The sequence below is a fragment of the Cibotium barometz genome, chromosome 35 (assembly GCF_041138505.1).
Source record: "Cibotium barometz isolate CiBa-2024 chromosome 35, ASM4113850v1, whole genome shotgun sequence".
Taxonomy (NCBI): Eukaryota; Viridiplantae; Streptophyta; class Polypodiopsida; order Cyatheales; family Cibotiaceae; genus Cibotium; species Cibotium barometz.
The window spans coordinates 41,480,764-41,502,886 of NC_141080.1; the positions used below are offsets into that span (position 1 = coordinate 41,480,764).

Here is a 22,123-nt window from a genome sequence, read left to right on the forward strand (position 1 = left end):
AAAAGTTATTGAACCTAGTCGTGGGAAAAAAACTGCTTCCCGCCTATGTTAAGCTGGCCGACTGAAGGTTAGAAAGGGTATAAATACCCAGCCATGGGCTGCGTTTCAGTGATCTGAATCTTCACAAGGTGCTGAAGCTACTCAAGGAGCCCAGACAAGCCAAGGAGAAGCTAACGCAAGGGTTAAAGCTGAAGGTCAAAGGTTTACCTAAGTCAAGATGGTCCAGGTTCAGTCTTTTATTTTTTGATTTGCATCATTCTAATAAAAGCAAATACACCATTCGTCGTGGGGGGCCCTACAGAGGGTATTTGGGACCCAATACTGTGTCCTCTTCTACCTCCCTCCCTCTCTCTCTCTCTCTCTCTCTCTTTTCTGTACATATATTTTGAGCTTTGTTCGTTATTCTCATCGGTGAACGATTGCTGATTTCTGGGCATTGAAGTTACCGATCTACACCGAAGCTTCCGCATGTTGTACACTCGGCATTAGAGATCTCCTGCCTCGACACCAACTTCGACTTAGGGATTCTACATCGGCATATTTGTTTGCTTTTGTATTCATTGATTGTATTGATCCTAGCCAACGTGCCCGTGGATTGTTCCTGAATCAATTCTTCAAAGGGGACAGGGCCTGTTCCCCGCTCAGTGTGGTGTACTATGCAAGATCCGTATCCCCTTCTCTCTCTCTCCCCTCTCTCTCTCTCTCTCTCTCTCTCTCTCTCTCTCTCTCATTATCTCTTGGACACGTGGTTTAATCTGTCACAACACGCCCCGGTGGGCTTACATTGGTATCAGAGCAGGATTTCTCTTGAAGAAATCCTGCTCTGATACCAATGTAAGCCCAACGTATTGATCCTGGCCAACATGCCCATGGATTGATCCTAAATAAATTCCTGAAAGGGGGTAGGGCTTGTTCCCCGCTCAATGTGGTGTACTATGCAAGATCTGTATCCCCTCTCTCTCTCTCTCTCTCTCTCTCTCTCTCTCTCTCTCTCTCTCTCTCTCTCATTATCTCTTGGACACGTGGTTTAATCTGTCACAACACGCCCCGCTGGGCTTACATTGGTATCAAAGTAGGATTTCTCTTGAAGAAACTTTCTTGGGGCAACAGAGCCATGTCGAGAGCAGAGGGACACCAAGGTCCTAATGAAGGGAAAAACTAAAATTCAGAAACACTAAAACTACTACAAAAACCCTAAAAACTACTTTTTAGAGGTTTATAATGCCCGAAAACCATTAAAACAGGTTTTATATCAGTTTTCTTGCCAAAAAGAGCTTTTCCACAGTTTCCTTCATCGACAAGGCTATAGGAGTTGTGGAGATTACTCATGGGATGAGCGAGTGATTCTTGGATTTGGACTTGGATTTGGACTTGGACTTGGACTTGGATTTGGATCTAGACTTGGATTTGGATTGGAACTAGAACTTGGATTGGAACTTGGACTTGGATTTGGATTAGAACAGGAACTTGGATTGGAACTAGAACTTGGACTTGGACTTGGATTTGATTTCATTGGATTTGGATATTGGATTTGGTAATAGCCTGGTGAGAGATACTTGTGGGTCATCCCCATGGTGTGCTCGGCATCAGAGATATCGTGCCTCGACACCGCCTTCGATTAGGGATTCTACATCAGCATATTTGTTTGCTTTTGTATTCATTGATTGTATTGATCCTGGCCAACGTGCCCGTGGATTGTTCCAGAATAAATTCCTGAAAGGGGGCGGGGCCTATTCCCCGCTTATTGTGGTGTACTGTGCAAGATCTGTATTCCCTTCTCTCTCTTGCGCGCTAGTGGTCTCCCTCGCTCTCTCGCGCTGTTCGCCGCGTCCGTGATGTACACACGCGCACTTCCACTCACTGCGTGTTCCACCCTACGCCCCAACGTCCGTGTTGTACACAGGCGCACTTCCACTGCGTGTTCCACGTGCCGTTTTCCCACCTGCCCTTGCTCAAGCCCCCAAGGCAGCAACTAGGGGAAATAACACAATGAATCTACAGGAGCTGGAGGCATACATCAAGACAGTGGAGGACAACACCAAGAAATTACTGGGCGAACAAAAGAAGGTGCTGGACAGGGTCCTGAACCAACATGAAAAACAGTTGGAAGGCCTCCGCAAGGAGATACAAGGAAAGAACAATAGGATTGAAGAACTGACAACCGAAGTGAACCACCAGGAAGACGTGATTCAGATGTTGAAAGAGACCCAGCTGCAACAAACACAGGAATGCTAGAAGCTGGCCCAATGATAGGGGAACTCCGGGCAAAAAAGGAAGCCCTAAAGGCTACGATCAAGGACCACACAGTGGAGGAAGGGGAACTGAATATTCAAGAGGGTTTAAGGACTAACTTGGAGCAGTTGAAAGCCACGAGTGATAAGCTGCAGGAAGAACTGCAGACCACGAAGAAAGATTGGTGGAGGTGGTGAAGAAGCACAAACCCCCGCAGAGCATCATATATGAGACTCTCGAAGAGGAGAAACGCAAGAAGGATAGGGCCCTCCATGTGCGAGTACGGGGGCTTCCCCAAAGGAGGATGCCATGACACTTTGCCATATGCCAGGAGTGGACGGGATCACCCCCCCCTTTGCAGACACATGGAGGGCAGGAAAGGATATGACACGAGAGCGACCCCTCATCCTTAGATTCCCTGATGCCACCAGCAAACAGGCCTTCTTAGACAAGCGGGCTGCCCTCAAGGGCACACAGGTGTACATGGGAGATGATCTCACTCCAGCACAGGTGGCACACCGATGTGAGGCGATGGTGACTGTTCATGAGGCCCGCAGAGCAGGCAAGTGGGCTATCTACAGGGATGGTAGAGTCATTATCACTGAGCGCCGTCCCAAATAGGGACGCAAGGTCTATGAGACCAAACACCTCGGGTTGGCAGTATGGAACTGCAATGGCATGGTGTGGTCGAATCCAGGAGGCTTGAGCGAGATTCTCACAGGCAAGGATGTCATTTTTTTTAAAGAGACTCATCAGAGCCCTGATGAGGGGCTTACCATACATAGCCAAGTATGAGTGGGAGTCAGCTTTTCGAGCGAGACCCGCACATCAAGAGGAGTACGTGGCTCTGGGGGGGTAGCTGTCCTTTTTAGATCCCATCTCCGACAGATTCTCAACATCGTCCGAAAGGACAAGGATGCACGATATCTTTGGGTGCGGCTACAGCTTAGCAGTGATAGAGTCATCCACATTGCTGTGTGTTATTTTGCACCACGCCACTCCCCTTACGCCGCACATCATGGCCAGTCACCGTACTTACCATTATATGAGCATATCATGGAGATCTCATAGCTGGGGGAAGTCCTCCTACTTCGGGATTTCAACGCCAGGACGGGAAGTCAGCTGGTCCCACTACTCGATCTAGACGACCCTATCAAACTACAAGAGCTAGACATCACTGACACAGGGCTGCAGCGATCATCACAGAACCGTGAGGAGGTCACAGTGTCCGAGAGAGATTTCTTAGAGCTCGGAGCTGCACATGGTCTCGTTATCTATAACGGGATGTCCCGATGGCCCTCCTCCGGCGCCCTCACCTCCTTCCCTCGCTCAGGAGGTACTAGCACAGCTCAGGAGGTAGAGCACGACACCAGAGGATCTTCACCCTCCGTGCCATCATCGAGGAGGGTAGAGCACGACACCAGAGGATTTATTGCTGCTTTGTGGATTTCCGCAAAGCTTTTGATACCATACCCCGAGCCCGCCTCTTACACCGTCTACAGAAGATCAGAGTCCCATCGACATGGTTTGGAGCATCATCGCCCTCTATGAGTCCGTCACCGAACGAGTGAGAGCCCCAGGAGGTACATCACATGAGATTTCCAGCACCATTGGGGTGAAACAGTGCTGCCCTCTATCACCCACTCTTTTCGGCCTCCACACCGACGAGATCTCGAGCTTCATTGATGGATTAGGCGGGGCTGGTCCCACACTGGCAAGCATATTGATCCCCATACTACTTTATGCAGATGACATCGTCCTCCTCTCAGACTCAGCCAAAGGGCTTCAGAGACAGTTGGATGCCTTACATGACTTTTGCACTCAGCGGGACCTCTCTGTTAACCTTGGTAAAACCAAGGTAATGGTCATCAATACCTCCCGCCCCGTCACATCCAGATTGAGCTTCACATATAGAGGGGATCTTGTGGAGTTTGTCTCATCCTATGTCTACCTTGGTGTCACTTTCAATGGCCCACGCTTTACCATGCTTCCCGCAGCACATGCCAGAGTGACAAGGGGATATGCAGCCTTGAGCTTACTTGAGCAGCAGTGCTTCCAGACACATTTCCAAGAGCCCAGGACGAAGGGCTGGCTTTTTGACACCCTCGTCACACCAGCCTTTGATGTATGGAGCAGCTTTCTAGGGGCCAGATTTATCCGATGAGGATTGGCAACGAGTTGAGAGGCCCCAGGTCATGATGTTCTCCCGTATGATCCGCAACAAGCCATCAGTCCCACACCAGATTATCCAAACAGAGTTTGCTGCAACCCCGATGGTAGTGGAGGCACTCTTCCAGACAGTCACGTACCTTCATCGCATCAGTCACATGTATCCCCACAGGTACCCGACGCTTGCCTTGGAGTCCTCCAGACAGCTAGCACTTGAGGGGCACTCTAGAGTATGGTATGCACTGGTTTCCACTTGGTTCTCAGTATACCGGCTCTGCATGGACCACCTACCCCTCCTTCGGTACAGTTTGGACTCCCCTTTTTTCCGACTGTCTCACGAGGATACCGACCGGGTTATCCGGTCAGATCTTCTTAGCCTCTACACACATTGCACATGGATCACACCCCCGGAGCTCCCCACGAAGATGCACTTTTACAGAGACCACTTCCTTACACTCACTGAGGATGGATTCATCCGGCAGCCGGGCTACTTGAGTGTTCACATGTCCCATGCCATGCGGATTGCGATTGGCCAAATACGGGTTTCTTCCCACCGCCTCACAGTGGAGACAAGTAGAGCTGAGCGCATCTTCAAAGCCAGGAAGCTCGTACGGACACCCAGAGAGGAGAGGATATGCCGACTATGCCACACAGAGGTTGAGACGGGAGGAGCATTACATATGCCGCTGCCCAGTATACTATGAGATCCGCGAGAGGTTTCACTATCTATTTTGTGAGGGATTTAGTCCACTCTCCGGGATCATTGACTTCCAGGACCAGCGTTGCCTGGGCCTCTTCCTGCTTGAGCTCCGCAGACACAGGGACACCTTCTTGAGACACAGGCCCCAGCCACCCCGCCCCCTCCCTCGGCAGCCAACCATCACCAATTTCTTCCGGACCCAGGAGGTGGAGAAAACCGACAGTGGATCTTGTGGACTCTCCACGAGCTGCTCTAGACCTACCTCGCCCGACAGGAGTTACCTCGGACCGAGCCTCTAGCTTGCCCAACACACTCGACCCCCCCGTCGGCCACGATTACCTCATCAGCTCCAGATCCAGGACATGCTCCACCACCATCGAGCTACCTTTCCACGTGACATAGCTGAGGGGGACCTCTCAGCCATACTCGTCAACCCCATGCTTGACATTTTGGAGAGTAGTATACCATCTACTCGGAGCTGATGTTGCTCCCATGTTTTGATGTTCTTAGTTTTCCATGACGAGTTTCCATGGACAGTTTTGTATCACCCCGATGAGATAGCTATATTTATGTTTTCATTCTGTTTTATTTTCCATTCCATGATGAGATATGCCATGGACATTATTGTACCACTTTGGTCTCATAGGCCCATTGGGTCTTTGGTAGACACTTAATCTCTCTCTCTCTCTCTCTCTCTCTCTCTCTCTCTCTCTCTCATATTATCTCTCGGACATGTGGTTTAATCTATCACGACACGCCCCACTAGGCTTACAGGAAGCATCCTGGGCTTTATACTTAGCTTTGGCTACTGGAGAGTCATTACGACAAGCAAAGCAGCAAGCCTCAGTATGACCTGTTGTGCCACAATAATCACATTCATTGCTTTTGTCCTTGGACTCCTTTGAATCATGTTTACCCTTGCCTTTGCCTTTGTTTTTGTTGTCCACCCAGAGGGCCTGTATGACCTCCGCCGGTGCAGTCGCCTAGCGGTCTATGGCCTCCCTGCATCGGGCTCTCCATATGTGCCAAGCCGTCATGCTGCTGATCATCTCCCATCTGTGCCCGTCCCCCTCCTGGGAGACTGCCGAAGAGAAGTCTGGCGTCGGAACCACCGCCATCGCCCTGTCAGAGACCTGGATGGTCACACTGCGAGGGACGTCCTCGTATCCAAGGGCCGGGCCGCTGTCCGTGGCCCAAGCCACCGCACCCCACGTCGCCATCATCTCACCTGGCGAGCCTGCAAAAACCATCCTGAGAGCGCGCTGCCAGACCTGCTGTGCCTGTGGGCAATCCCATAAGCAGTGCCGCTGCGACTCCTGTGCATGGCCGCACCGAGGGCAGGACACTGGGTGTTTGCCAAAAGCTAGCCAAGCCCCCACAACCAGTCCTCTATGCGCTGTAAGCCAGAGAAAAAGCGTCACCTTCCGGGGCCGGAAGCTGGCCCAAAGGCGCTGCCAGAAGTCCCTAAGGAAGGCATGGGAGAGCCCCCGTCGCCGCCAATGCTCGGCCGCCGCCAGGGTGCCCGCTGTCCTGTGCCTCTGGATCCGCCGCCCCAGCCTCGCTGTGTACTGAAAAAAGGGGGTGCCTGGGCTGGTAGGGGCAGAGTAGGGATCTCTCCAAAGCCACTCGCCTGGATCCCACTGAAGGCGAATAAGAGGCTTGCTGTCCCAAGCCCATAATCTCCAAGAATAGTCCTCCCCTATCGAGGCCGGTGAGGGGTCTACATGCCACTGTCTCTGATGAAAGCCGACCACCCGCACCCTATGAAAGATACAACCTTGGAACTCATCCAAATCTAGTCGGGTCCTCTGAAGCTGGCCTCCCTCTCCCACCTCGAAGGTGAGTGGGGCGACTCTCTCTGCTGAGCCGCAGACCGCTAGAAGGATCTCATGCCGAATAAAGACGCCCATCCACTGTGGAGGTGGAGGGTAGTCCGCCACTCCCGGGGGATGGCCGCCTCAATGTCCTGCCTCATCAACTCTCTGCCCCTCATCCCGCTGAGTCTCCTCTCCTGAGCCTCTAGAGGCAGTTGCTGAAAACATATCCAATCGTCTAGGGACTGGGCTGGGCCGGAGCTCAACGGGCCCCACGACACGTGAGATCGCGATCCAACCATATGACCACTGGGAAGTCAGATCAAGGGGTTCCAGATCAATGGCTGCCTCAGGCGCTCCTCATCGGTGCCCGGGGGAGTTTGGAAGAGTGACGGCCTCAGATGCTCCCGGGCCCTCAGAAGGCTAGCTGCAAAACGGTCCTCGAAGCCAAGGCCCACTCCTCTGGATCGCTGCTCTGTAAAGATCCACCTGATGCTGGGGGTCCAGGGGCCGCTAAGAGAAGGAGTGCGGCTGAGGATCCTGGAAACAAGAAACTCCTTCCACGGCTGGTAGGAGGCCACGAACCACCAACTTGCCAAGCAAAGCTCGGCTCTGACAAATAGGATCAACTATGCCTAGGTCGCCTCTCTCCCTCGGCTGGGTGATCACAGCCCATGCCACCTTGGCCCTGGCGGGCCGCCCGTCGCCACCGGACCAAAGAAAGTTCCTGATGAGCCTCTGCACCTAGCCAATACACGCCCGCGAGAAAGCCCAGCAAGAAGTGATGTACCACATGGTAGCAAGCAGAACCTGGTTGGCCACAACCACTCGGCCAGCCAGAGATAAACGAGCGGTACTCCAATACAGAAGCTACTTCCGAATGCTCAGAAGAAGGGGGGCTATCTGCTGCTCCGGAGATATCTCAATGCCCACATAGCATCCCAAATAGCGCACTGTAGTGCCGGGGGGCAGCCACTGAAACCCATCAACTGGCCTCCAAGTCGGTGGGGGCACAGAACTGACCCACAACCCACACGACTTGTGCCAGTTGATCAAAGCGCCCGAAGCTATGCAAAACCTTTCCATGGCTGACGCGAAGCGGCGGAGGTTCTCCTCCCCTCCCTGAAGATAGACAGCAGTGTCATCCGCAAACTCCGAGTCTAGGAGCTCCTCCGAGACGCGGATGGGGAGCTGGAGGCCCCGCAAACCTGTATCCTGTGCCGTCAAGAAAGTGCTCATGGCCTCCGCCACAAAGAGAAAAAGAAAGGGCGCCAAGGGGCACCCCTGCCGCACCGAGCGCGAGAGCTGGAACCTCTCTCCGCGCACGCCCTGTATCAGCACCTGGCTGTGGGCCGATGTGTAAAGTGCAGAGACCCCACGGATCCACTGCGGGAGGAAGCCCATCCTCTCCATAGTGCCTTCCAAGAAGGCCCAGTCCACCCGATCATATGCCTTCTCGAAGTGGAGAAGGAGCACTGCCAGATCCTCCTGCCGAAATCTAGCCAAAGCCGTAGCCTCCCAGAAAGAGAAGATGTTATCCAGGATGCTCCTATCCTGGATGAAGCCTGTCTGCGTGGAGTGGATGATGTCCGGAAGGTGAGGCTGAAGCCGCCTGCTGATCGCCTTAGCTAGGACCTTGTAGGCCGTGCCTAGCAAGGTGATCGGTCTCCACTGTCTAATCTCCAGTCTGTCTCCTCCCTCTTTGGGGATCAAGTGAATCAACCCCTCTGCCATGCTGTCCGGCATGTCTCCCGACTCCATGATATCCTGGAATGCCAATCTGAAACCCCTATGCAAGAGACCCCAGTACCTCTGGAAGAAAGCCACTGAGAGACCGTCCTCACCAGGGCATTTGCCCCGAGGAAGTGCCTGAAGAGCCTCCTCCAGTTCCGTATCCGAGAAGGGGGAGAGAAGGGAGTGGTGCAAATGGGCCGGCACAACCGGTCGAAGCTCCAGACTACCTCCCGAGCCTCTCTCACCCTGTCATCTGCTGGCTCAGCAGAGAGCAGATCCCTGTAAAAATCTGTGGCGATCGCCCGAACCCTGGGGGGATCCACCACCACCTGGCCATCAGCCTGCCGAAGACGCCTGAGACCCTCTCGTCTGAAGCGAGGCCCTGTCGCCTAAAAGAAGTCTCGAGTCACTCTGTCTCCAGCCTGTGTCCAAAAAGAAGCCCGAGCATGGAATCGGAACTCCACCCTCCTCTCCTCGATGGATCTGATCTCTGTGCGAGCTGACTCCATCTGCTCTGAAATCGAAGGGCTCGTAGGCTCCCTCTCCTGAAGTCTCTGAAGGGAAGCTAGACTCCTCCGCAGGCTCCTCTCCTGCTCTCTGAAAGCCTCCAGACGGTCCAGGGCAGCCTGTCTGAGCATCCTACTGATCTCCTGCAAACCCCTGTCAAGATCACTGGCTGCCGATCCTCTCCTGAACTGAAGCTCCTGCCAGACCTGCTCAACTCTGGTCGCAATCTCGGGCTCCTCTATGAGACAATCTGGAATCCGGACGCTCTGGCCTCGCTCTCCTCTCGTAGGGTCATCGATCTAGAGAAGCACTGGAAAGTGGTCTGAAAACGAGGAGCCTGCAAGTATACCCACAGTGCCACCTCTATCGCAAGCCCACTCATCAATGTAAAACCTGTCGATGCGCGAAAGGTTAACTCCTGTGGCCCGTCTATCCGAGCGCGAGAAAGATAAACTCCCCTGCAACCTGCCAAACTCCGAGAGAGTCCACGGATCCTGGCCTCTCACCTGCAGCACTAGTTCCTCCCAGGCAGCGAGCTCCGGCCCATGAATGGTCTCCTGGCTGCCCCCCATCCTGTCCTCTGCATCCTCCAGCATGTTGCAATCCCCCCCTAGGCACCAATGGTCTGCCATGGGGAGGGACTGCCTAATGGTGCTCCAGAACTCAGCTCTCCCGGTCGCCCCATTAGGGGCGTAGAAGTTGAGGAAGCCAATGCGGTCTTCCCCAATCCGAAGGATGATCCACTGCGCTCCACCCTGGACCAGAGTGCCAGAATCCACAACCTCGGATAGAAGCTGCTCACTGACTGAGATGCATACTCCACCTTGGTTCCCCTGGGAGCCATATGCCGGTGACCAAAAAGTGTGACTCCTGCCTGGCAAGATCTTCCCGCAGGTGCGGGTACGCCCGGCAGAAAGGTGGTGCTCCTGGATGAAAAGGATATCTATGGGTCCTCCAACGAGAGCCCTCTGGATCTCCTGGCGAAGTCTGCCCCGACCAATGTAGCAGCGAGGTCCACCAAGACCCTGGATGTTCCATGAGAGGATCCTCATGGATGAGCTATGGCAAGTGAAGCATCCGCCACTGGCTCACCCCTCTCAGCCGGCCCGGATGAGCTGCCCTCCACTCTGTGAGTCTTGGGCGCTGGCTTGGAGGGAGAATAGTCACTGTCTGTCCGGGTGCAGAGTCTCTCCAAAAAAAGGGTGACCTGTCTCTGTGTCCAGCCCCACTCCGCCTTCGCCCTGTCCAGGGCATAGGCGTGAGACCAATCCTCTACATATATGTATCTAAAGGTAGGCTGCACCCTCGGGGCGGCGTGGAGGAGAATCAGAAGCACCGCCTCAACTGAGGTGTGGACCGGATCCGCCCGCCAATCTCCTATGCCAAACAAGCTCATGCGGGCTGAGTGTAATCGGGTCTGCAATAGGTCCGTGAGCCCCAAGTCACTGAAGTGGTGAGAAAACTCCAGTATCTGATCACGCAGAACTTCCTCTACAGAGTTGCAATCCCATGCTGTGTCTGGGACAACACTGAGAGGAAAGGAGAAGGCCACCATGCTGCTCACCACTGAAGGAGAACGAGAGGGATGGCACACCACGCAAACTCGCAAGGGCACGACCAGTGTCTCAAAAGGGCCAGCATCCAGCTGGAGACACCTGAAAAAACCATAATCCACTGGGAGCCCCATCACTGGCGGGGGCCCCCCAGGGGAGGCTGGAGAGAACTCTGTGGCGGGCGAAGCTATGATCGCCATCTCCACCGGCCCGGAGTGGCGGTGGAACAGCCGCTGAACTGAACTCTGGCCTACCCAGCTGCGCTGCCCCGGGGCAGTGGGTGGTCTGGAGGAGTATCCTGGAGAGGCCGAGGGAGGGATGGTGGCTCGCGGAGAGGAGGGGGGAGCGAGGAGAGGATGGAGAGGCATCTGCCAGAGGAGAGGTGTCAGGGGGGGCCGCCGGGGGAGGCGGGAGGGGGGGGGGGGCTGGGGGGGGAGAGGGGAGGGAGGAAGGAGTGCTCTCCGAGTGAAGGGAAGAGTGGCCGGGGGTCGCAGAGTGCGGCCCGGGATCCTCAGGAATCTGCTCCATGGAGGGGGCGGGGCCCCCCGCGGGGGGAGGCGGGAGCGAGGTCTCCACGTGGGGGGCTCCACCGGCGGCCTCAACGGGCACTGAGACTGAAACATCGTCCATCGGGGTGGGACCTGCTGGCCACTGGAGCATAAGTGCGGGTAGGTGCCTGGACGCCAACCGGGGTCGCCTGTCTGCCAGCCTGTGCTGCCTGCTGGCGTCTACGACGGTCCCTGCGGGCCGGGCGTTTCCGCCGGCGAACCTCCTGCCATCCGCCAGCCTCCTGGGACTGCGCGGCATCCTCCGCCGGGGCCTGCTCGTTAGATGATGGCGCCTGCTGAGACGAGCCAGGGATGTCCGGTCTCTGAGGTGGATGGCCACCCCTCGGGCCTCCTGAAGGGGGTCCAGAGGCGGCAGAGCGTGAGGGACGAGTCCCCTTGGGACAAGCGCGTGCGAGGTGGCCCATCTCCCGACAGATGTAGCACTGGCCGGGGAGGCCCGAATACTCCACGCGCTGTATCAGATGTCCTCCAGAAAGACAAGGGAGGAGGATCGTCTTCGGGAGGGACTCCGGTGACGGAACCACAACACGAATGGCCGGGAGTCCTGCTGCCCGAGCTATCACTGAGGCCGCTGTCTGAGGCGTCTCCACCACCTGCCCGAACGCCTTGCCAATGGATGACAAGAGGGGCAAGTACTCCCAGCGGAGTCCAGGAAAGCAGATAGTGATGGGGAAACCTGTCGCGCCTGCTAGCGGGTCAGAAGCGGGGTCGAAACCGTGAGTCCATCGTGCCAGGAACGCTCGGGATGAGCGGAGGACAATGGGGCTCCGAGCCAGCACCGTCTGAGCTGCCTGGGGGGACTCGAAATCCACCTGGTAGTAGCCACGTCCCAAAAAATCGACGCTGACGATCTTGGCAGGCACGCCAACGAGGCTGCCTTGCAGAAGGTCGCGAAGCTCTCTCCGCATCAGACGGCTACCCACTATCTTGCAGACCAAGGAGGAGGCCTCAAGAGCGGATACTGTGGAACAAACAACTGCTGATCTGCAGCTGTGAACTCCAGTCGGAGCGGCTTCCATGGAGTCCTCCAGAGGGAAAAGGCCAGAGACCGGGGTCACCAACGGGAGGGACACAGCCCTACGAGGAAACGGAGAGGCGGAAGGTGAGAGGATAGCGGGGGCGGAGTGGGGGGAGGGGGGAGGGGGGAGCTGAGGCGGGGGGGGAGCTAACGGTGGGAGGAAGGGCGAGACGGAGGGGGAGGTGAGGGAGAAGGTGGGGGGAAGAGCCGCGAAGCGGAGGAGAAGGCGGGGGGGGGGGAGAAATGGCGGGGGAGAGATGGCGGGGGAGGAGAAGACGGGGGAGAGAAGCGGGGGAGAAATGGCGGAGGAGAGAAGGCGGGGGAGGAAGCGAGAAAGGAGGCGGGGGGGAGGAGAGAAGGCGGGGGAGGAGGCGGGGGAGGAGGCGGGGGGGGAGATAGCAAGGGAGGAAGCGAGGAAGGCGGCGGGGGAGAGAGGCGGAGGAGAGGCGGGGGACCGGGGGGGAGGGGGAGAGGGGGGCGCGCGACGGCGAGGGGCAGCGGGGGGGGGGGGTAGACGGGAGGGGGGGGATGGGGCGTAGCTCGCAGGAGCAGAAACTAGTCTAGTACTACTCTAGAACTCAATAAAACAAGCTTTATATCAGTTTTCTTGCCAAAAAGAGCTTTTCCACAGTTTCCTTCATCGACAAGGCTATAGGAGTTGTGGAGATTACTCATGGGATGAGCGAGTGATTCTTGGATTTGGACTTGGATTTGGACTTGGACTTGGATTTGGATCTAGACTTGGATTTGGATTGGAACTAGAACTTGGATTGGAACTTGGACTTGGATTTGGATTAGAACAGGAACTTGGATTGGAACTAGAACTTGGACTTGGACTTGGATTTGATTTCATTGGATTTGGATATTGGATTTGGTACTAGCCTGGTGAGAGATACTTGTGGGTCATCCCCATGGTGTGCTCGGCATCAGAGATATCGTGCCTCGACACCGCCTTCGACTTAGGGATTCTACATCGGCATATTTGTTTGCTTTTGTATTCATTGATTGTATTGATCCTGGCCAACGTGCCCGTGGATTGTTCCTGAATAAATTCTTGAAAGGGGGCGGGGCCTATTCCCCGCTCATTGTGGTGTACTGTGCAAGATCTGTATTCCCTTCTCTCTCTTGCGCGCTAGTGGTCTCCCTCGCTCTCTCGCGCTGTTCGCCGCGTCCGTGATGTGTACACGCGCACTTCCACTCACTGCGTGTTCCACCCTACGCCCCGGCGTCCGTGTTGTACACAGGTGCACTTCCACTGCGTGTTCCACGTGCCGTTTTCCCACCTGCCCTTGCTCAAGCCCCCAAGGCAGCAACTAGGGGAAATAACACAATGAATCTACAGGAGCTGGAGGCATACATCAAGACAGTGGAGGACAACACCAAGAAATTACTGGGTGAACAAAAGAAGGTGCTAGACAGGGTCCTGAACCAACATGAAAAACAGTTGGAAGGCCTCCGCAAGGAGATACAAGGAAAGAACAATAGGATTGAAGAACTGACAACCGAAGTGAACCACCAGGAAGACGTGATTCAGATGTTGAAAGAGACCCAGCTACAACAAATACAGGAATGCCAGAAGCTGGCCCAATGATAGGGGAACTCCGGGCAAAAAAGAAAGCCCTAAAGGCTACGGTCAAGGACCACACAGTGGAGGAAGGGGAACTGAATATTCAAGAGGGTTTAAGGACTAACTTGGAACAGTTGAAAGCCACGAGTGATAAGCTGCAGGAAGAACTGCAGACCACGAAGAAAGATTGGGTGGAGGTGGTGAAGAAGCACAAACCCCCGCAGAGCATCATATATGAGACTCTCGAGGAGGAGAAACGCAAGAAGGATAGGGCCCTCCATGTGCGAGTACGGGGGCTTCCCCAAAGGAGGATGCCATGACACTTTGCCATATGCCAGGAGTGGACGGGATCACCCCCCCCTTTGGAGACACATGGAGGGCAGGAAAGGATATGACACGAGAGCGACCCCTCATCATTAGATTCCCTGATGCCACCAGCAAACAGGCCTTCTTAGACAGGCAGGCTGCCCTCAAGGGCACACAGGTGTACATGGGAGATGATCTCACTCCAGCACAGGTGGCACACCGATGTGAGGCGATGGTGACTGTTCATGAGGCCCGCAGAGCAGGCAAGTGGGCTATCTACAGGGATGGTAGAGTCATTATCACTGAGCGCCGTCCCAAATAGGGACGCAAGGTCTATGAGACCAAACACCTCGGGTTGGCAGTATGGAACTGCAATGGCATGGTGTGGTCGAATCCAGGAGGCTTGAGCGAGATTCTCACAGGCAAGGATGTCATTTTTTTTAAAGAGACTCATCAGAGCCCTGAGAGGGGCTTACCATACATAGCCAAGTATGAGTGGGAGTCAGCTTTTCGAGGCGAGACCCGCACATCAAGAGGAGTACGTGGCTCTGGGGGGGTAGCTGTCCTTTTTAGATCCCATCTCCGACAGATTCTCAACATCGTCCGAAAGGACAAGGATGCACGATATCTTTGGGTGCGGCTACAGCTTAACAGTGATAGAGTCATCCACATTGCTGTGTGTTATTTTGCACCACACCACTCCCCTTACGCCGCACAGCATGGCCAGTCACCGTACTTACCATTATATGAGCATATCATGGAGATCTCACAGCTGGGGGAAGTCCTCCTACTCCGGGATTTCAACGCCAGGACGGGAAGTCAGCTGGTCCCACTACTCGATCTAGACGACCCTATCAAACTACAAGAGCTAGACATCACTGACACAGGGCTGCAGGGATCATCACAGAACCGTGAGGAGGTCACAGTGTCCGAGAGAGATTTCTTAGAGCTCGGAGCTGCACATGGTCTCGTTATCTATAACGGGATGTCCCGATGGCCCTCCTCCGGCGCCCTCACCTCCTTCCCTCGCTCAGGAGGTACTAGCACAGCTCAGGGGGTACTAGCACTGTGGACTACCTTATGGGATCTCCGGCTTTGGCACACCTTATCCCCGACTTCTCCATTCCACCACCCCCTTTTGAAGCTGACCATGCCTACCTCTCTTTCACTCTTACCTGCACACCACCCGTCCCTCCACCACCTCCCCCCATCTCACATTACACTCAGGTCCTCTTTGATCACGAGCTTGACCTTGTTTACTCCAACCACATCTACCGCCAGCTCCACGATGTGGAACCTACTGTCCCCCTATCCACCCACACAACACAACTCACCACCATACTCCACACATCCGCCACAGCTTCTTTCATATGCCCGCGGTGGTCTACCGCCAAGCCACCTTGCGGTTCCATGCCCCAAAACTGTTGGTATGATGATGAATGTCGGGCCACACGCTCTCGTCTTAAGCATGAGGTACGGATTGGGTAAATCACGAAGCGCCAAGCGCAACAGATTTCTCAATGGCTCACCCAATGCAAGAAACAGGAGTGCTATGCTCGGAAAGAGGATGAGTTATACTGACTTTTCTTAGCGCCGAACTGCAAAGAGGCATGGAGGAAACTCTGAGAATATCGCCCTCCTACACCTATCACCTGCCCAGACACATGGCATTCCTATGCACGCTCCCTCTATCATATCCCCCATCAGCCACCCCTACCCCCACCACCAGACCCCCGCCCCACCACCTCCACCTTCTTCACAAAGGGCATGGTCCTCAAGGCCATTCGTAGACTACGCAATGGGCGAGCCCAAGATCATGAGGGACTCACTACCGAGTACATCTCGCATGCCCATGATACCCTAGCGCCCCTACTAGCCTACATGTTCAATAGAGCCCTTTGTGAAGGATTTCCACCCTCTTGGTCCACCAACACCATCACCCCCATCCTCAAAGCCGGAGATCCACTTGATCCTAATAACTACAGGACGATCATGATTGGCCACACATTGGCCAAGCTCTATGGATCAGTGCTAGAGGCGGAGCTCAGTTCATTTGCAGAGAGCCAGGGATGCAGAGCCTCAGGACAGGCTGGCTTTCAGCGGAGCTACTCTACCCTTGACCACATCTTCACCCTCCGTGCCATCATCGAGGAGGGTAGAGCACGACACCAGAGGATTTACTGTTGCTTTGTGGATTTCCGCAAAGCTTTTGATACCATACCCCGAGCCCGCCTCTTACACCGTCTACAGAAGATCAGAGTCCCATCGACATGGTTTGGAGCATCATCGCCCTCTATGAGTCCGTCACCGAACGAGTGAGAGCCCCAGGAGGTACATCACATGAGATTTCCAGCACCATTGGGGTGAAACAGGGCTGCCCTCTATCACCCACTCTTTTCGGCCTCTACATCGACGAGATCTCGAGCTTCATTGATGGATTAGGCGGGGCTGGTCCCACACTGGCAAGCATATTGATCCCCATACTACTTTATGCAGATGACATCGTCCTCCTCTCAGACTCAGCCAAAGGGCTTCAGAGACAGTTGGATGCCTTACATGACTTTTGCACTCAGCGGGACCTCTCTGTTAACCTTGGTAAAACCAAGGTAATGGTCATCAATACCTCCCACCCCGTCACATCCAGATTGAGCTTCACATATAGAGGGGATCTTGTGGAGATTGTCTCATCCTATGTCTACCTTGGTGTCACTTTCAATGGCCCACGCTTTACCATGCTTCCCGCAGCACATGCCAGAGTGACAAGGGGATATGCAGCCTTGAGCTTACTTGAGCAGCAGTGCTTCCAGACACATTTCCAGGAGCCCAGGACGAAGGGCTCGCTTTTTGACACCCTCGTCACACCAGCCTTTGATGTATGGAGCAGCTTTCTAGGGGCCAGATTTATCCGATGAGGATTGGCAACGAGTTGAGAGGCCCCAGGTCATGATGTTCTCCCGTATGATCCGCAACAAGCCATCAGTCCCACACCAGATTATCCAAACAGAGTTTGCTGCAACCCCGATGGTAGTGGAGGCACTCTTCCAGACAGTCACGTACCTTCATCGCATCAGTCACATGTATCCCCACAGGTACCCGACGCTTGCCTTGGAGTCCTCCAGACAGCTAGCACTTGAGGGGCACTCTAGAGTATGGTATGCACTGGTTTCCACTTGGTTCTCAATATACCGGCTCTACATGGACCACCTACCCCTCCTTCGGTACAGTTTGGACTCCCCTTTTTTCCGGCTGTCTCACGAGGATACCGACCGGGTTATCCGGTCAGATCTTCTTAGCCTCTACACACATTGCACATGGATCACACCCCCGGAGCTCCCCACGAAGATGCACTTTTAAAGAGACCACTTCCTCACACTCACTGAGGATGGATTCATCCGGCAGCAGCCGAGCTACTTGAGTGTTCACATGTCCCATGCCATGCGGATTGCGATTGGCCAAATACGGGTTTCTTCCCACCGCCTCACAGTGGAGACAAGTAGAGCTGAGCGCATCTTCAAAGCCAGGAAGCTCGTACGGACACCCAGAGAGGAGAGGATCTGCCGACTATGCCACACAGAGGTTGAGACGGAGGAGCATTACATATGCCGCTGCCCAGTATACTATGAGATCCGCGGGAGGTTTCACTATCTATTTTGTGAGGGATTTAGTCCACTCTCCAGGATCATTGACTTCCAGGACCAGCGTTGCCTGGGCCTCTTCCTGCTTGAGCTCCGCAGACACAGGGACACCTTCTTGAGACACAGGCCCCAGCCACCCCGCCCCCTCCCTCGGCAGCCAACCATCACCAATTTCTTCCGGACCCAGGAGGTGGAGAAAACCAACAGTGGATCTTGTGGACTCTCCACGAGCTGCTCTAGAAGGTGGCAGCATATTCTACAACGAACACAACAATATATTCATGGACTTAGAGCTGCTGTTGTTGTTGTTTGAGGTCTCTTTTCCGCCTTTGCCTTTGCCCTTGTCAAAGGCAACAAAAGCAAACTTCGACTTGCCTTTTCCATGAAGCATGCACTTGTCGTGGAGATAACTCACCAGTTCCTCAAAAGGTGGAAGAGGATCACAGAAATAAATATTATCCTTAAAAGAATCAAAGCAGGCAGGCAATTTACCAAGAAGTCTATGGATGGGGTTGTTGATGGTACTCCCGTACTCGTCAAGCTGCAGCTTGATACGAGTGAACTCTTTAATCTTCTCAATCAAGTATCTAATTCATTGATTGTAAGTTTCTCCAGATCTGACTCCAATTTGACAATCTTCACTGTCAAAACTCTCCCATACCTCCTCTAGATCTCTGTCCACATCTGATGAGCATTACTCCGGGTAGAGATAAATTGTGCCTGTATAGATGGAGTCATGCAATGGATGATGATAAGACGAGCCCGAGCATCCAACATGCTTCTCAAAGCAAGGTATGATAGTTGGTTGTTGTAAGCTTCATGGAGTCATTGACTTGGGGAGGATTGTAGAATGGTATATGGGTAGGGATGGGAGTAAGACCTGGATGAGAGAAACTCAAAGAAGAAAGATTGGGAAGAGAGACCACCCGAGGAGCGGGAGCGGGAGATCCAGGCAATGAAGGAGCTAGAGTATCAACAGGAGATCTTGAAGCCATGTTGTCACGTGCATCCCGCACTCGGATGCCATGTGGATATATCTGAACAAGAAGGTGCAGAACTTGGAGTGGAAAACTAGTCCCATGTGAGCCAAGTCCTGGACGAGTCAACCAGGATTCTACTCCATGCGTCCAAGGTCAGGTGTGCATTGTCCTGCACATGCATCCAAGGTCTGGTGTGCATTGTCCTGCACATGAAGCAGTGCCAGTCCGCACTGTGAGTCTCCCTCTAGAATGATGTCAGTGGTTTTGTGTATCTGGCATGATACTAGATGCCAAACCTCTGAGTAGACATGTAGGTTTGCATGTAGAATAGGGGCCAACCCATAGGGCTACCCCAAAGCCAAGCCTAAGGCTCATGTAGTCAGCATGGGGAGGTTTAGAACCACCCCAAGGGGCCAAGAGGGCCCAATGCTATGCCCGTTGACCTAGCTTTGGGCTGGGCAGGCTGTCGGCCAGCCCAAGGGGCCTGGCCAAGCAGCCAACAGGGCCTATGGGCCAGCCCAGCCAAGCGGCTAGGCCAAATGGTTGCCCAGTAGCCAGTCAGCCAAGTATGGAAACTGCCCATACAGATTGCACAAGGCTGCAGTAGCCAGGTTCATGCGCAAGGTAGGGCAACAGTGTGAAAAAGCTGGTTTTATTTAGCATTAATTGCTATTTTATCTGGTCGTGAGCTTTTTTCAGCAAAAAGGCTCCTATAGAACTGGCCGACCAGCATCATGAAGGGGTATAAATACCCAAGCCATAAATTCAGTCATTTTATCTCATATTTCACCAAGTGCTAAAGCTACTTAAGGGGCCAGGACAGCCAAGGAGGAGTTAACACAAGGGTGGAATTCTAAAGGTCAAGGGCAGAGGATTTATCCTCGGCTAAGAAGGTTCAAGTTCAGTCTTTTATTTCAGATTTTGCATCATTCTAATAAAAGCAAATACACCATTCGTGGTGGGGGCCCTAATACTCTATCCTCTTCTCCCTCTCTCTCTCTCTCTCTCTCTCTCTCTCTTTATTTTCTACACATCTATTCTCAATTTTGCGCGTTATTCTCATCGTGAAACATTTGCTGATTTTTGAGCATTGAAGTTACCAATCTCCCCCGAAGCTTCCGCATAATAGCCTCCTCTCAAGCTATGCAAAGCAAGAGGAGAGAGAAGAAAAGAAGAGAGGGTGAGGAAAGAGAAATAGAGAAAGCAAATCTCTCAAGAACCCTATCCTCATGTCCTCACAACCTAGAAGAGAGCTTCAGCCTCCAACAGCAAAAACGCAACAGTTCAACACTACAAAAAACGCAGCACAATGATGAAGCCTTTGCTCCAATCAGAAAAACGCAGCAGTTTCTTACCTGTAGGTCAGCATTTGGTTCTGATACCATGAAAGAAAGAGCATCACAGGTTGTAGGCCCAACGCACCATCTGTAGAAGGCTGGAAACAGTTGATTATTGTTGAAAATGAGCACGAGGGAAGCGTGTAGGTGCTTACAAGCATAAGAGACTATTGCTAGACCTCCAACAAATATGCAAGAATGAGATGAAAAGTGAGGGGAAGGGTGAGAACTCTTATATATCCCTCCAAAGAGCTGGTCGGCCAACTGTTTTGCAAGCCGACAGCTGTCTAGTAGCATAAAATGCTATAAAATGCATTAAAAATGGTAGAAAAATGCCTAAATAATATCTGTTAAATATGCCAATGCAGGGTCTCATAAATGACCAGTACAAGCATGAAAAAAGATGATGTAGACCCTCTGGAGATGATATATTCCAACAAATCCAAGCTGTAGGGGTTAGTGTCTGTCACTTAACCCACTTGGAGAACGGTCAAGCATATAACTCAGCCCAACTTAGCAGCATTTAGGTTTAGCGTAGCTTGCATACAAAAGAATAGAGGGATTATGGCTCTAGGCCAGCCCTTGGGGGCCAACCTATGAGCATTTGGCTTGTGGGCTACCATAGGCCACACCTAAAAGAGGTATATACGGTGCTAAGGCCTAGTCAGCTGTCAGAATATGCAGCGGAAATGATAACCAAACTTCGGTTGACAAGAGCAAGTAGAATGCAGAAAATAGACAGCACAAGAAACACAGAGAAATAGGTGTGTAAACTCTTCTCTATACACAAGATCCCACAAATAACTGAATGAAAAAGTGGTGGGGGGGCATGGGGCCTATTTATATGCCCCATGCATGCAGTCGGCCAGCGCTGGTGGCTCTCCACGACTGCATGAAGTAGTCGGCCAGCAGTAAAAAACTCCACGACTGCATAAAGCAAGTCGGCCAGCAGTAACTACTCCACGCTTGCTGATTGGGCAGTCAACCGGCCACACGACTGCTGAATGGACAGTCGGCCAGCCACCAGAATCTCCTGCCAACATCTGGCATCCATCCACACCACGAAAAAAATGGAAAAAATATGGGGAGTGAGAAAAAATGATAAAACACCTATACAGGGCGGCCACACCCACAACAGAGGCCCTAGTGTATAAATATAGACAGGAGATGACTTCTACCACCCCCTCTCAGCTCCTGGCTGTGAAACCAACCCAAGGGAGCTAGAGTGCCGCCTGAGCGTAGCCTGAGGTAAAGACTTCGTGAAGAGGTCCGCCGCATTGTCCTCCGTCGAACAATAAAGTAGCAAGATGTCACCAACCAAGATCTTCTCACGTACAAAGTGATATTGTATCTCTATGTGCTTGGTCCGGGCATGGAAGACCGAGTTCCGAGCAATAGCTATACAACTCTCGTTATCGCACTGGATGACTGTGGGCTCCTTCTGTGGAAACCCAATCTCACCTAGCAGCCTCCGCAGCCACACAACCTCCAAGCAGCACCACAAGCAGCCCGGTACTCTGCCTCTGTTGAAGAGAGGGCAATAGTTGACTGCCTCTTGCTGCTCCAAGAAACTGCTCCTGAGCCAAGGGTAAAACTGTATCTTGAAGTAGATCTCCTCGTGTCTGGATCTCCTCCCCAATCTGAGTCACTCCAACCTTGGAGCCTGACTCCATCCCCTCCTGTGTAAAAGAGTCCTAGATCCTTCTTACTCTGCAGATACCGCAAGATCCGCAATCCTGCGTCCCACTGAGACTTCAATGGCGTTTGCATAAAAGAGCTCAACAGCCCCAGGGAGAAGCTCAAGTCCAATCTGGTGTTCAGCAACCAGATCAATGAACCAACCACCTTCCGGTACTGCAAGGCATCAACTAGCTCACAAGGATCAGTAACTTTGTGTTCGGGTCCATCGGCGAAGTAATAGGCTTGCAGTTCTCCATCCCAAAGGCCTCAAGCAACTCATGAACATACCACTGCTGAGAGACGAAAAACCCCCTCTGGGTCT

General features: G+C 53.4%; 1 protein-coding gene across 4 annotated transcripts in view; it reads right to left on the bottom strand.

The window, feature by feature from the left end:
• LOC147618454 (protein SUPPRESSOR OF FRI 4-like) overlaps nt 1–22,123 on the bottom strand; it is an 83,417-nt gene that overhangs the window by 25,741 nt on the left and 35,553 nt on the right. For 2 of the 4 annotated variants that reach the window (XR_015262124.1, XM_086774892.1), the window contains exon 5: nt 20,140–20,219. The exons of the other annotated variants lie outside the window; for them this stretch is intronic. Coding sequence is in view for 1 of the 2 variants with exons in the window: in XM_086774892.1 (XP_086631018.1) it covers nt 20,140–20,219 (80 nt within the window). In the remaining variant the exon portion in view is untranslated. The remainder of the gene's footprint in view (nt 1–20,139; nt 20,220–22,123) is intronic. 4 annotated transcript variants of the gene reach the window in all.